The sequence below is a fragment of the Dermacentor albipictus genome, chromosome 8 (genome assembly GCF_038994185.2).
Source record: "Dermacentor albipictus isolate Rhodes 1998 colony chromosome 8, USDA_Dalb.pri_finalv2, whole genome shotgun sequence".
Taxonomy (NCBI): domain Eukaryota; kingdom Metazoa; phylum Arthropoda; class Arachnida; order Ixodida; family Ixodidae; genus Dermacentor; species Dermacentor albipictus.
Window position 1 is genome coordinate 119197266 of NC_091828.1, and position 16219 is coordinate 119213484.

Here is a 16219-nt window from a genome sequence, read left to right on the forward strand (position 1 = left end):
AAATGTACTTGAGTTGCCCAAGAGGACAGCGAACAATATTAAGTTGGTTGCATTCTTGCAACAGACACGTGAATTTTTTAAGGCTTTGCACGAGTTAGCTGAAGCACACTCCAGTGTGGTTCAGTGTGCTTGCTGCAGTGTGCACACTGCAGTATTCGAGCCGTTAATTTTTTTTTTGCTTGAAAACGCGTTTAAACTTGCTAGGTTATGTTATTTTGGCTAACTTAGGATGCAATGTTGTCCTTTCTTTACCGATAAAGATTTAAGTGGACGCGAGTATACGTTGTCAAAAATTCATGACTTCACAGTGAGTTAGAGCGAGCACATGATTCAGGGGAGTGTCGCCATCCACTTCCGTTATAGCGTCTCTTCTAGCTTACTGAAGCCTCCCCTAACAGTAAATGTGGTCGTTTTGCCATTGGAGAAGCGTCAATTCAGTTATACGTATTAACTTCGTGTATATAGCCTCTACTTCGTAAGAACTATGTGTGTCGTTGTGGCTGGTTATGTTCGCAAGTACTACGTTTAATACCCTCACGACCGCGCAGCTCCGGATATTGCGAAGTACTGGATCATACGAACTGTTCTGCGAATGGACGATCCTCACTCACTGGTCCACGAATGCAGAACACAAAAAGGTGTTCCAAAAAACTCGGGCTCCTCTGCGATTCTGTCCAAGGCCACGGCATGTTGAATTTCGCTGGGATTACCATTGCAGGCTACTGCTCATCAAATGTCTTTCGTACCATCAGCACTTCATTTGCAAAGATTGTATAGCTGGACGTTTTCTTAAATGGGGGCTAGGGGGAACCAGAAAACTTGTAAAACCAGCCGCGGCCACAAGTAATTATAATCACGTACTGCGTCGCTATATAGAAGATCTACTTAATATAGCTGTTATGTATTCTTCAAATATCGCTCAGACAGGCGAGAAATATTCGTTCCCGAACTTACGGGTAGCTCTTGAGCCTCGTGCGAATGACTCACGTGTTCCTGTGGACTCCATCCGGGAAGCGGTGTTCACCGTGTCGCCGAAGAGGCAATAGCGAGGCATCTTCCTGCCCACGACTCCGGCGCATACTGGACCTGCGGTACGCATGAGGTTCGTCGGGGCTGGTTTCACGTAGAAGGCCGCGTGATATGCCACGACCCACTTTGGCAAGGAAAGGCATTGTTCGACTGTGTGCTCTTAGAGGAGCTTAAGTTCGTAAGTGATGATGCGTATGTTCTGGGCCTTGGGCAGCCTGCTCGGGATGCTACTCGATGTCGCAATAATATAGAGGATAGAGGTCACGTGCTTTTGCTATTGTGTCGGCGAAACGTCGAAGGAAAAAAAATAATACGAGAAAAACAGGCTTTCGCGAAGCAGCAGCGCACGATCGTTCCTGTTCGCCGTGCTCAATAGGTTTCCCTGCTCACGTTGTATAGTATAATTAGTGAACATAATAGCCAGGTTCGACATTATGTTTTGTCAAATATATGCTGGTATTTATTCATTTATTTATTTATTATTTTAATTTTTTGTTTATATTTTGGCGACACACTCACTTCCAATGCCTATATATACGCTGTCACCATGGCCGCGTGATTAAGTAGCTATGCCTTTACCCCGATTCTATGCCCCTATTATCATCCGCCGTTCGCGGCTGGCTCATCCCATTGATAACACCTTGCGCAGGGTCACTCTGACCGCTGAGGTAGCGTGAATAGGAACGGCATCAGAAAAGGCATCCCAGAACTTCCCGGAGCAGCAAAATGCGATAAAGGCAACTCTTAAAGTGGGCTTCATTGCGCACATTCTATTGTTGTGGAAAAACCAGCTTTCAAGGCACGGACTTTCTCTACTGATTCATTTATTTTCAAGGACATGAGAACACACGCATTACTGTGAGAATCGATGCCTTCTCTGAAACTCCTTATCGCTAGGCCCCCACTAACAGCGTTTTCCGCTTCCCAAATGTTAGTTTGTGGCTCCTCTGTTACCCACCGTGACAAACAATGAAAAAGTTCACGTAGAAACTCTTCTGGGAGTTGTCTATATAAGCATGCGTACTCATTGTGCCACTTACTCATCTCCACTCAGCCCGGTGTCATTATCAATGTTAGGAAACTTGATTCGACCAGCATAAACTCTTATCAACCCGCATCGTCAGTTATCAACATTATCAAACATGATCCGAGCGTTATCAGCTCTCACCGGTCCTCATCAACCTGGATGTCCAGCGAAGCTATTGCAAAAACACCACTACAATTGCTGAGGGAAGTATGCAATGCTTGATTGATGGTTCGAATGATTGTTTTGAGCTTGTTTTTTATTTAAACGTGTGTTGTATGGACCGTTTCAGTGAATGTATGCACTGTTCATGTTACTTTGCTGAGTGCTTGTAGACTCTGCCTTACGTGGGTATGAGCCATTGAATTTTTTTGCTTGCTTAAGGGGTATGAGTCAATGTTGGGAGGTATATGAGCCATTGCATTCGTCTTACGGGACTGACGGACAAATTTATCGTTGGCTAGGCATAGAAATGCTTATGCATTTTGAAAAATATTTCACGATTCTACACGGCGAGTAACATGTAAATTAACATGGCCGCCACCACCTTATTTCGTTGGCCTCATTACCTAAACGTCAACTCACACCTCATCTGATAAGTCATCAGAAAATGATTTCCTTTTGCATGTAGCTTCGCGGTTCTCTCAGATGAAAATATCTTTCGCATATTAGTTTGCTGGACGTCGTTTCTGTACACGTAGGTTTTTTTTTTCTGTCTTGTGAATACGCGTGAAACTTGACCGTGTCTATACATAGTGTGCACGTGACGTCACATCCGCTGCTGTCGTCTGCTTCCGCCATCTTGGGATACCTTATCAACAGGCGCGCGCATAGACCTATAGGTTCCCCAAGATGTAAACCTGCTGTAAACCGGAAGTCGTGGAGTATCGTTGAATGACGTAATGACGTACGTACATACTATGTCTAGCGTCGCGCGCTCACCCGAGTGCAATCCCACTCGAAGCATGAGCGTCTCGTCCGGCCTGTGCCGGATGCGGAAGTGACGCACGATCCTGAGCAGATGAAGCGCCATGGACGCCACCTGGGAGGCGTGCGCTACGCCCGGGTGACGCGCCAGCCCGCCCACCACCATGTAGGCGTCCCCGATGGTCTCCACCTTGTACACCGCGTAGTTCTCGATCACCGCGTCGAAGCACGTGTACAGGTCGTTCAGGAGCTCCACCACCTGCGTCGCGCACGGCGACAGGTGGCGAAGAGAACTGTGGCATCATCATCACCATCATCATAATCACCAGCAGCAGCAGCCCGATTTAAGTCCGTGGCAAGACACGTAAACCTCTCTAATTAATTAAAACATCTCCAATTAATTGTGCGCGTAATCAACTGACCTGCGCTTTCAATCATTTGGGGCACGAAATCTGTTACTATAATAGACCACGCCGGCACCTGCTGTGCTGTTTATATCACCTGTGCAACTTCGTTTCTTGATCTTAATGTCAACTAGGAATATCTGCTAACATCGATTGGCTTCTAATTCGTACTGTACACTTCCTGCGTCTTAGTGTTACGCATATGAACTTTCCTTCCATCGATCATTGTGTTCTCCTTGTATAGCTTCTCAGGCTGTAAGACATATTTGGCTTTCTTTTTCTTTTTTTTAAAAGGAAATTGCGGATTCACGCGATTCAAGCTTCTTCTGGCGTTTCGGAGGAACGCTGTTCTTCTTCAACTGTCATTTGCTGTCACACACCACACGACGACGTCGGGCGCGTTTTCGTCGGGAAACGCCTCGCTCAAAGCAGACTTGTCGCGCGCTCCGACACCGCAGTATACACATCATGCAGAAGCTTACGCGTCCATCGCACACACTATCTGTCCACCGAACAGAACTCGTCCCGCGAGGCGTCTCTCTCCCAGAAAACTAGACTGCACCCGTAAGCGAGACGTGATTCCCGTTCGCATGCTGTTTGGTCGCTGGCGTTATATCGATAGACGCCGTCGCCCCGACCGCGCGCGAGCGTTTTGCGAACCGGTGTGCATCTCGCGCTGCAAGCCGCTATTCAATGCGTATTGACTCTGTTCCGCGTCACGTTTGGGAACCAGCTCGCGCTGAAGTCCTAAGCCAGACTCCGTAAACCGGCCACACTGCTGAAATGAGCCCGCCTACCATCCACAGTCAACCACCCCGTCCCACGAAACACACCTCTTAAAAACCTCTTGAAACGGCTACAAACTGCTATAGACGTCTTGGCATATGATAAGACTGAAAATAGAATTTCTTCTAAACATAACCTCATCACTTGGAATATGCTAGTATACGTTCTATGTGCGGTAAGATCCACTACTGCTGTCACTAGAGTCTATTTTGGTAAACTCACTCAGAACGTCTAGCTCAAGAACTTTTTTAGGTCTTTTTGTATAAAAGTGCATAAAATGCCAAACGACGTGTTAAAAGTGCTGTTACCGTCGGCTATTGGCGTTAACGAATAAAAGACGTCACAGACAAATCGAACTCGTTGGAAGCAACATAATAACTTGGCTTTAATGTTAAATGATTTCACACAAGAACTTCAACAATCAAGAGCGTGTCATTGTTTTCCATACGGGGCGCGCACACGACGCCTGGAAACCATTCTTCTGTGCTCGCGCAGCAGGTACTGACAGCACCAGGAGCGAAACGCCGGTGTTGCATTGTGACCACAGCGGTGTCACAGAGCCCCGACCCTTCGTGACCCGTATATCATGCAAGCCAGCAGCTAGCACCGTCAAAGTTGGCGGGAGAGAGAAAAAAAAAAGCTCCACTTAAAAGAAAAAATTAAGCGTTCAGCTGTCTATACACTGACCTCCATCGGTGTGCTCAGTGCCGATAGTCTTGTGAACCCCACGATGTCGCTGAAGTAGATGGTGACCGAGTCGAAGCTCTCCGCCTCGACCTTCTTTCCACGCTTCAGCTGGTCAGCCACCGTCCTGTAACTCAGAACAGGTTGGTTACATTAGCATGCGTTGCAGTCACCATGCCCGCATGTTCAGTTCAGTTCAGTTCAGTTCAGTTTATTGTCCTTAAAGACCCCCGGAGGGGGTATTACATAAGGGGTGGGTTTAACATAAGTTCCACATTTGGTACACTTCATAAGTTATATTCAAAGTGATCAATCACACGCTGTAGGAATGAAGACAGGCAAGTGATGCTACCAATGTCAGCAGGAAGGCCGTTCCAGTCTTTAGCTGCTCGAGGAATGAACGAGGCGGAAAAATGAGTGGTTCGGGCACGTGGCCGTGCGACTTGCTGCGGATGACTGGTGCGGTGAGAGATGCGTGCTGCAGGAACGATGTATGGCGCATGATGAAGGGTACTGAAAAAGAACTTGTGATAGAGCTCAAGACTAGCAGTGCGTCGGTGATTAGATAGTAATGTTAGTCCGGATTGTGTTTTAAGTGCGGAAATACTGACATCATATGAATATTGTGAATGAATGAACCTAATAGCGCGGTTCTGAACAGATTCAAGTGAGGTGATAAGATATGTTTGGTGCGGGCTCCAGATGGCAGATGCATATTCAAGTTTTGCCCGAACAAGGGACTTGTAGGCAAGCAGTGTACAGCTCGCAGTACACTGCTGTACACTGCTGTACACTGTACAGCAGTGTACAGGCAAGCAAGCGTACAGCTCGTCTGGTAACCAGATGTATGCTGAGGCGAAGCAAACGTTTTAGGTCGCGTTGACTGATGGTTACAAGACGAGACGCGTAAAAGAGTAAGGAGTGATGGACATGTCACTTGCCTGGGCAGCATCTCGTACAGCAGTGCGTCGGCCCGTCGCTTCTCCTGTGCCAGCTGGTCGGTGCGCTGGTCCACCAGGGCCTCCAGGTTGGTCGCGTACGTCTCCATCATGGACAGCATGTTGTCCACGATGCTGGGCTTGCTGGTAAGTTCGAAACATAGAGAAAAAAAAAGTCCTCACGAAAGTGACCATATGATCATCGTCATCATCGACACCACAATCGCTTTCATCCTCATCGTCACGGTGACAATAACGACAATCTGCGGTGGCACATGGTCCCGCATTTATGTAGTACATACGGGATGATCATCTTTAAGCGTTACGGAATTATTGAAAAATAACTTTTTGCAGATAACATAACTCAAGTCCTTTAGCTGGATTAGTCAGAGAGCGGACATTACTAACACGAGAAATGAAAACGCATCTCTAACGGCTCAAAGAAAATTGACCAATTGACTTTATAATTAATTACTTTACGGTACATATGGCAATTTACGGAATTGTAGCAGGTGAGCATGCAGTGCGTCTTCACTTGGAATGAACCTTCAGAACGACATCAGGTTGGAGATAGGCGCCATCAAACCCGCCGTAACAAAGCGCCGTTACACTTACTTTTTTAACAGAACGCTCTTTTATGCATGACGCACAAAAGTAACTGGAATGCACCCGCGTATCTCGTCCCGAACTTTGGCTAATGATATCTGGAAATTGGTGTCACCCTGGAGATTAATTCCAGGTGGATAGGTCTTGCGAACTAACCGGATACATTTCGCACATAGCAATATGTGCCGTAACGTAATTAATTAAAAAGTTAATTACTCATTTTATTAATAAGTTATTACGTGTTTCAATTGCTCGTGCTAGTAATTTCTCGCGCTTCTTCGAATAATCCAGCTCAAGGTACCTGCTACAGGCGATTTTCTTTTTAAATTCCGTAAAATTTAAAGGGAAACTTCGGTGTTTTTTAACCATGCTAGGATATTGTCACTTTCAAATGGCATTCCCAGTCCTGTCACCGTTAGGATGATTCAATTTGCTTAGAAATTCCGCAGTAATTTAACATAACCAATAAACGAGATACCGAAATCGAAACGGGTAGCTGATTCGTGTGACGGCACAGTGAGTCGATGACGTCAGATCCTACACTACCATAATGTAAACACGCAGAACGCGTGCTAAACACGCAGTACACTTGGCGCTAACGCCGAAGAAGCGAAGCTGATGATGTCTCCTGACGACACAGGGAGCTTTTACAGAGTTTCCGAACTAGGCAGCGGCGATTTACGCGACGATTTCAGCGGCAGTGGCGGCGTAGTCTCTGACGTCACAAACACAGGGCGGCCAGTAGAAAGTAACGAGTCGGGAACGCAACCGATATTTAAAATTCATGTTCAGGAAAACTACACGACTTGCAGCCATATGGTTTGGCACAGGTAATCAGCGTGAAAAAGAGAACGTATATTCAAAATTTTATTAAGATCAATGGACATCGAAAAATCTCCGGAGTTGCCTTTTGACAATGATCGCGCCCGTGTACTCATTCACTGTGTCATCATCAGCCTGGCTACGCCCACTGCAGTGGTAAGGCCTCTCCCGTATTTCTCCAACTACCCCGGTCAGAGGCTAATTGTGGCCATGTTATCCATGGAAACTTCTTAATCTCATCCGCCCACCTAACTTTCTGCCGCGCCCTGCTACGCTTGCCCTCTCTTGGAATCCAGTCCGTAACCCTTAATGACCATCGGTTATCTTCCCTCCTCATTATACATGTCCTGCCCATGCCCATTTCTTTTTCTTGATTTCAACTAAGATGTCATTAACTCGCGTTTGCTCCCTCACCCAATCTGCTCTCTTCTTATCCCTTGACGTTACACCCATCATTCTTCTTTCCGTAGCTCGTTGCGTCGTCCTCAATTTAAGTAGAACCCTTTCCGTAAGCCTCCAGGTTTCTGCCCCGTACGTGAGTACCGGTAAGACACAGCTGTCATACACTTTTCTCTCGAGGGACAATGGCAACCTGCTGTTCATGATCTGAGAATGCCTGCCAAACGCACCCCAGCCCATTATTCTTCTGATTGTTTCAGTCTCATGATCCGGATCCGCAGTCACTACCTGTCCTAAGTAGACGTATCACTTTACCACTTCCAGTGCCTCGCTACCTATCGTAAACTTCTGTTCTCTTCCGAGACTGGTAAATATTATTTTATTTTTCTGCAGGCTAATTTTTATACCCGCCCTTCTGCTTTGCCTCTCCAGGTCAGTGAGCATGCATTGCAATTGGTCCCCTGAATGAGAATTAGCCCATTCCCACTCGCCGTGTATATAACGCACAAATGAACGCACAGTCCCCGACGCATGTGCCTCAGCCTGGCGCGCACCGCTTTGAAGTCCGGCCGCTGGTCGGGCGCCTCGGCCCAGCATTCGGTCAGCAGGGCGCGCACGTACTCCACGTCCCACGGCCCGGCCAGCTGGGACAGCGGGGGCCTGAAGGGCGGCTCTTCCTTCTCGCCCCCCGTCCCCGATTGGTGGAGAGGTGGGCGCCGTACGCGCTCCAAGATCTCTGCGAGAAAGTGGCGCAGGCGACAGGACTCACCGGGCACCGATCAGCTTTGCAAGGCAGCCAGCTCACAGACATGTGTGAAACATAGGTCCCCTTCAGGCACAGGAAACGTCGACAACTCTGTCATGTAGTGCTATAAGGCGGTGCTAACTATGGGTGCGTTTTTTACCGCAATTACTAGAAGGGATCCTCTGACAACAAAGGCGGGGGCCTGAAGGGCGGCTCTTCCTTCTCGCCCTCCGTCCCCGATCGGTGGAGAGGAGGGCGCCGGACGCGCTCCAACATCTCTGCGAGAAAGTGGCGCAGGCGATAGGACTCACCGGGTGCCGATCAGCTTTGCAAGGCAGCCAGCTCACAGATACGTGCGAAACATAGGTCACTTTCGGGCGCAGGAAACTTCGACAACTTTGCCATGTGGCGCTATAAGGTGGTGCTAACTATGGGTGCGTTTTCTACCGCAGTTACTAGAAACGATCCTGTGGGAACAAAGTAGGGGTCCTGACGGGTGACTCTTCCTGCTGCTTCTCGCCCTCCGTCGCTGATTGGTGGAGAGGAGGACGACGGACTTGCTCCAAGACCTCTGCGAAAAAGTGGAGCAGGCGGCAGGACTCACCGGGCCCCCACGAGCTTTGCAAGGCAGCCAGCTTACACATACTAATTTTGCTGATTCCCTGTATCCTCCCCTCACGCGATACTCCTTCGGTATCATGTGAGGTAACTGAATAAATAGACAGATAAATTAATAAATACCTGCGAAATAGGTCCCTCCAGGAAACTTCGACAACTCTGCCATGTGGTGATATAAGGTGGTGCTAACTATGGGTGCGTTTTCTGCCGCAATTACTAGAAGGGATCCCCCTGGCAACGAAGTCGTTCAGCTGTTATAGGAAGGAGTGGTATGGATTTGTCTAAGTTTTGTGCTTGCGGCTTCACTTGTTCTTGAAGAGGTGTATATTACGCTTTACAAGATTTCCAAGCCTTCGTAATTTTTTTCCGAATACTGCGAGGCAATAAGTCTCTGCACACGCCCATAATCGCTGCGGATTCTTGCATTTATAACGCAATATTTTATTGAAAAGGAATGATTTGCAAAATCGCAAAGCCGTTCGAAGCCAGTATGACGAAGTGTAAGCGAAGCAAGGCACTACCCGTCACTGCAGTGCTGGCTGAAGCGCCATAATTGCATGCAGCTCCTGTAGGCACTAGTGCCAAAATTTGCTCGGGGGTAGCAATTTTTTTCCAGGAAATTATATAGGGCAAACGCGGTGCCACGTGCTGGATGGATGTATGTTATGAGTATCTTCTTTGGAACGGGGCGATGGGTTGTGCCACCAAGCTCCTGTTATTTTATTGCCTAATGCCTTACCTGTCTTAAAGAAGGAAAAAAAAGACATATGAATCCCCATAACCAAAGTTTCTTAACCTCTATTATGAACTTTGTTTGTACGTCTCCGTTGTTTGTCGTTTCCCTACTTTTGTTCCACGAATCCTCCAATCGCTTCTTACTAATCTCGATTGCGGTCATGTTTACTTTCCTCCTGGTCTCGCTGAACCCAAGGACTTCAAGGAGGCCAGTGATTCCTAAATCGAACGCTGGGCAGACATTCTGAAAAAATATGTTCCACCATTTTCCTAGCTTTACCGCAGCAAGCACATGCTTCTTCCTTCTTGTATCTCGCTTTATAGGTGCGTGTTTTAAGGCATCCCGATCTCGCTTCCAAAAGTAATGAGCTTCCCTTTGAGTTATCATAAATTGTTTCTTTCCTGATTTCGTTTTTTCCTCTTAAGCAGTTACTCATGGCAGGCTTCTTTTCATTGCCGCCACCCGTGAGATTATCTAAACCTCTCTGACTTTCCGTTCGACGTTCTTTGTTTCTGTGTTGCTCACCACACAGGCGGCACACTTGCTGGTATAAGCTTCCTAGTTCTTTTCCTCCATTTTGCTCAAGTACTCCATATGTGCTCGAGCATTGAAAGCTGATACCTCGGGGCAGCTCTGTAAACTAGGTGAGCATGCGCCCGGCCTTCCACATGGGGCAGCGCGCGTCCAACCTTGGGAAGTGACGGCATGCATGCATGATCGGCAATTCTGCCCTCGCGTGACGAAAATGAATATTGTAACCTATATAGTCTTGGCCAGATGGCGCAGGAGGAGGAGGAGGAGCAAGACGATACGGATGCTGTTGAGGAATGTTTCGTGCTCACCGCCGGCTGTGAGTGTAGTCTTGCCGAAAGGTCCCGACCTGGCGAGCATCTCGAAGAGCACTACGCCGAACGAGTAGACGTCACCTCTTGGCGTCCCTTCCGGTGGTGCATCCGGGTCACGTAGGAGTTCAGGAGCCCGCCACAGAAGTCCTGCGTTGGTCAAAGAAAAATTATGGGGTTTTATGTGGCAAAACCATGATCTGGTTATGAGGCACGCCGTAGTGGGGCACTCCAGAAATTTGGACCAACCGGGGTTCTTTACTGTGCACCTAAATCTAAGTACACGTGTGTTTTCACCCCCATCGAAATAAGGCCGCCGCGGCCAGGATAGAATCTATCCGCCCGCCCGTCCGTCCGTCCGTCCGTCCGTCCGTCCGTCCGTCCGTCCGTCCGTCTGTCCGTCCGTCCGTCCGTCCGTCCGTCCGTCCGTCCGTCCGTCCGTCCGTCCGTCTGTCTGTCTGTCTGTCTGTCTGTCTGTCTGTCTGTCTGTCTGTCTGTCTGTCTGTCTGTCTGTGTGTCTGTGTGTCTGTCTGTCTGTCTGTCTGTCTGTCTGTCTGTCCGTCCGTCCGTCCGTCCGTCCGTCCGTCCGTCCGTCCGTCCGTCCGTCCGTCCGTCCGTCCGTCCGTCCGTCTGTCTGTCTGTCTGTCTGTCTGTCTGTCTGTCTGTCTGTCTGTCTGTCTGTCTGTCTGTCTGTCTGTCCGTCCGTCCGTCCGTCCGTCCGTCCGTCCGTCCGTCCGTCCGTCCGTCCGTCCGTCCGTCCGTCCGTCCGTCCGTCCGTCTGTCTGTCTGTCTGTCTGTCCGTCCGTCCGTCCGTCCGTCCGTCCGTCCGTCCGTCTGTCTGTCTGTCTGTCTGTCTGTCTGTCTGTCTGTCTGTCTGTCTGTCTGTCTGTCTGTCTGTCTGTCTGTCTGTCTGTCCGTCCGTCCGTCCGTCCGTCCGTCCGTCCGTCCGTCCGTCCGTCCGTCCGTCTGTCTGTCTGTCTGTCTGTCTGTCTGTCTGTCTGTCTGTCTGTCTGTCTGTCTGTCTGTCCGTCCGTCCGTCCGTCTGTCTGTCTGTCTGTCTGTCTGTCTGTCTGTCTGTCTGTCTGTCTGTCTGTCTGTCTGTGTGTTCTGTCTGTTCTGTCTGTCTGTCTGTCTTTAGATCCTTCTTTAAATCCTTTATTTCTCTTACGATACACGCGAAAGGAAGTGCGTATTAATAAAAAATCGAATTGATTTAATGGTTCACGCACAAATCACGACGCACCAACCCAAGATAGCTCTAAACGGCGCTCTTGCTGTACAAACCAAAAGGCGAAAAATTGCGCTTACCAGGAAATTACGCGGCTACTTCGTCAAAGAGAAGCGGTCGCAACCGTGACAGGAAGCCGCGTTCGGTAGATGCGGACACTTGCGCCATAACAAGAGGAACGGATAAGTCAGTTCAGAGCCATCGTTCCGACAACAAAGCTTACCTTCGCTAAACACTACAGCGATGATCATTGTTTGTTGGTCATTGTACAGCGATAATCGTTGGTCACTGGCCAGGTTTAAAGGACCGTCTGTAAAAGGAACTTCTTTTTGTACAGACGAGTTGAGCAGGACGGATTTAAGTGTGGCCAGAGCCCGCTGTGGCCACATCGCGGCACACGCGACGCTAAGCAAGATCTGCTCCTCAGTGAGGCCATACATCGCGAAGGTAACAGGTACGGTTTCGGTTTACACTCTTAGAAAAATTTACACCTTTTGGGGCGTATCTTGTCCCACAACAATAATCGTCATCTGTCTTGCCCGCGTTTCCTTTCTTTAACGCTGCGAGCCCGGTACTTCCCAGTCACGAACGGCATGCGCGTTATCAGTGTGACGCAGCATTCTCGACAGGAAAGTAGCGAGCGCCGAGTTTTCAAGAAAGGAAACGCAAGCAAGGCAGATGACGATTATTGTTGTGGGACAAATATACACCCCAAAGGGTGCAACCGTTTTAAGAGTGTAGTGCTCGGCTAAAGCGTCCGCCCCACGCAGTGAACGGCACAGAAGGAGAACGCTTCTTCCTGCACTGTAGACTTGAACATTTCGCTCCCCCTCGCTATTCTCCAACATTTCCCCGTATACGGGCAAATGACACTCAGCTGTATTCCCTGGACTGTCTTTGGCCGCCGCCGTGGTGACCGTCGTCACCCGCGCTGCGCTTGATTTGGGCCAGTCCAAAGTCGGCCACCTTGAGGACCCAGCGGCTGTCGACGAGGCAGTTGGCCGAGCGCAGGTCGCCATGGCTGCGCACAGGACTCTCGTGCAGGAACAACATGCCCTGGACCACCGAGAGGACGAATAGGTGTCGATGAATCTTCTCACAGGCGATCTGCGGGTCTACAAATGAGGTCAGATCCCCGCTGCAGCCATACAGCACACGCACCACCAGGCAGAATCTGCTCCCCAGTTGGGCCATATTGCGGACACATATTTCTGTAACACCTTATAGAAAAACTGGTAGGCGGACTTAGCGAAGTTGCCATTGAATTCTAGTTTTTGTAGTTGCACGTTGGCGAGATTCATATAAGAACCACGGTACGTTATCTAATCGCCGGTCTTAAGAGGAAGCTTTAGCTCGGGCTCCACTCCGACGCACCCTATTGAAATACGTGTAAAAGGCAGAAACGCTTTTCTGAGGTAGCCCCTGGACCGATTTTAATGACATTTTTGCATTTGGGAGAGAAAGTTAACTTTTAGTGACTTTTGAAAGCGGAATTTCAGTTTATGGTCTGAATTTTGTTAAAGAAATTTTTAAGAATTCGGAAGATTGAAAAAATTAGAAGCACGAAGTTTACAAATTCATAGCTCTGCATCAAGAACAGATATCGTGGTTCTGTAAACGGCATCCATTGTATCATTCAAAGCAGACCAATTCGATATGTAAATTTCTGTTACGTGAATTAGTTACGCTGTGTATAAGGGTTTTGCAAAAGCTGTATTTCCATATTACTAATTTTTTCAGGTTCATGTGTAACAAATTAATTTCGTCCGCTTTAGATATACTATTAGATGCAATTCACATAATTGTGATATCATTCTTAATTGCTGAGGTACAGAGTTGTAAACTACATAGTTTCGTTTTCTAAAATTTTGCAATTTTTGCGTATTTTTGATAAAAAATTCACTTACCAAATAAAAAATGTGATGTCCGCTTAGCAGTTTTCCTATAGGGTCTTACAGACATAAGACCGCAATATGGCCCGACTGAGCAGCAGACCCTGCATGGTGGAACTCGAGAGCTAGATATGATGTGCTGAGCTGCTCTGAGTCAGATACGATAGTATACGTGAGATGACGGGCGCTAATTTTGAGCTGTTACTTAGGTCCGTACGTACAGGGTGTCCCAGCTAACTTGGACCAAGATTTTGAAAAAAAACCTATGCATTATTCAGAACAGAAGTCGCGTGGGTGTTGTTGGAGTTTATCTAAACTTACAGGGCCATCTCTTGCTCGTCTTTATTAAGTAATTAGCCGAGATAAATTAATTAATTTTTTTATATATAGCTTGAAACGTTCAGGCGTCAATAGGAAAGTTGTGGAGCTCCGCAAATATTGCCCAACCCAGGCACTTCCAACGAGATAGACTTAGCATGGCCGTTTTTATTCGGGAAAAACGAGAGCCCGCGGAGTTTAAAAAATACCACGTGACAGCGCGCTCTGTGCGCCCAAATGCGCCACGATTACAGCGCTCTCAACCACGCTTTGTAAAAAACATCGCTCGCTTCGCGCCTTTCGTGCTGCCCACGACAGAGCTTCGCGTTGTGGTTGGCTCCGAGATAAATTCCAGTGGGTTCGGGCGGCAGTTGAAATACAGCGCGGCTCCCGTTTCTGCGGTGATAATCGCACTCTCACGCTAGCAGAATGCATGCGTAGGAAAAATGACAAGCTCATGAGTTCGAATTTAGGAGAAAGACCCCAACAAGCAAACACGCATTATAACAAGCTTGATAACGTTGTGTGAATTACGCTGGTTGTCACAAAAGGAAGAATTCTAAACTGACATGGAAGGTTGCCTTTTAGCTTCCTGTCCATTCCTTGTCAAAAGAGAATTTGTAATTACATATTACGTGCCTTTTCCACGTCGTACAAGTTTCACACAGATGGCTCTTTTCATCGATAACGGTTGTAGAGATTTATTCGCCGTGGTGTCTAAAGAATGTGTTCAAGCAAGTTGCCCTCTGCCATAATGCAGAATTGGCATCTTTTCAGCACGTCCGATGTAGCTTTTTTGATGACGCAAGACGGTATCTCGCTGCAGCCCTCAGCAATCCCTGCATTCAGCGCTTCTGGTGTAGCTGTAGGTTTGCGGTACAGTCGGTCTTTCACATGTCCACACAAGAAGCCAAGAGGTGTCAACTCCGGTGACCTTGCAGGCCATGCCACTGGTCCATGCCGCCCGACGCACTGGTGTTTCAAAGCTTCGTCAAGCCAGGCTCGAGCAAGGCTGCTGCTGTGAGCTGGTGCACCGTCGTGCTGATACCAAGTTCGCTTTAAAAACGCAAGAGGAAGATCACAGCGAAAATCTTTGACTGGGCCTTCCAAGATGTCGTTCACGTACCGCTGAGCAGTAAGCATGTGGTCAAAAAATATCGGGCCAAATATTCTTCCGTCAAAGATACCGCACCACACACTGAATAACCATTGGTACTGGTGTCTGGTCTGCGCCACCCAGTGCGGGTTCGTATCGCTCCAGTAATGCGCGTTATGGATGTTGACTTGAGAATTTCTGGAGAAGATTGCCTCATCTGTCCAGAGCACTTTGTCAACAAAATCCGGTAGTTCGTCACTGTTCACAAGGATCCAATTTGAGAAATCAAGCCGCCATTGAAAATCTCTTTCTTGCAGCTTTTGATGCAGTTGGAGGCGATACGGATGCATTTCAGCCTTTCTAAAAATTCTTGACATTGAAGATTTTGAAGTGCCGACCTCACCACTCGCATCACGCATGCTGGAATGAGGGTCTGCAGTCATGAAAGCCAAAATGTCTCCTTCAGCCTCTTCACTGATGGTTCCCTTTCTGTGCCGCGTCTTCTTGAAGCTACCTGTTTCTTTCAGCGTCAAGTAACTCGTCTTCCCCCATACTGCCAATTCCGGTATACCTTGGAGGCTTTCCTCTTGTCGCCCTGTGCCGCTCCCAAGGCTGAGAAAGTGCTCCCCTTCTGCTCGCTTGAGTACGGCATGTTTTAGGCACTGAAAACAAGTTCTTCGAAACGGTTGCGCTGCATGACAGTAATAGACAGTCGAGCTCACATGCATCTAGCCGCTGGCACGGCTTGGAAGAAAAGCGGCGTTGCAACGAATAATGCTCTCTCTCGCACAGGTTCCAGATGTATGATGCATGTTTTGTGCGTTTTTTTTTCTGTTCCGCATTGACTTGACCGCTTGGAAGAAAAAAATGGCCCTTCTCGTCATACCGGAATAAACGGATGATGACGGCGCGTTATTCGGCGACCGGCGCGAGCGGCTGCTGACGAAGCGCTTTTTCGCAGCGCCGTCGCCAGCCGCTGCCGGTAATGTCAGAGCCGGGCAAAGGTTTAAGCCCTTTCTCGTAAGTGAAAGGAAGGCGCGGCGCTGGCGATGTTTTTACAAATCACTCATGAGAGCGCTGTATTCGCGACGCATTCGGGCGCACATGGAGCGCGCTGTCACGTGG

The 16219-nt window shown here is 48.3% G+C and overlaps 1 protein-coding gene across 2 annotated transcripts in view; it reads right to left on the bottom strand.

The window, feature by feature from the left end:
* LOC139049081 (guanylate cyclase 32E) overlaps nucleotides 1-16219 on the bottom strand; it is a 29793-nt gene that overhangs the window by 3781 nt on the left and 9793 nt on the right. For both annotated transcript variants that reach the window (XM_070524291.1, XM_070524290.1), the window contains exons 10-16: nucleotides 12667-12844; nucleotides 10561-10710; nucleotides 8139-8355; nucleotides 5796-5936; nucleotides 4858-4981; nucleotides 2996-3239; nucleotides 988-1086 (exon numbers count right to left, since the gene is read on the bottom strand). In XM_070524291.1, coding sequence (XP_070380392.1) covers nucleotides 988-1086; nucleotides 2996-3239; nucleotides 4858-4981; nucleotides 5796-5936; nucleotides 8139-8355; nucleotides 10561-10710; nucleotides 12667-12844 — 1153 coding nt within the window. The remainder of the gene's footprint in view (nucleotides 1-987; nucleotides 1087-2995; nucleotides 3240-4857; nucleotides 4982-5795; nucleotides 5937-8138; nucleotides 8356-10560; nucleotides 10711-12666; nucleotides 12845-16219) is intronic.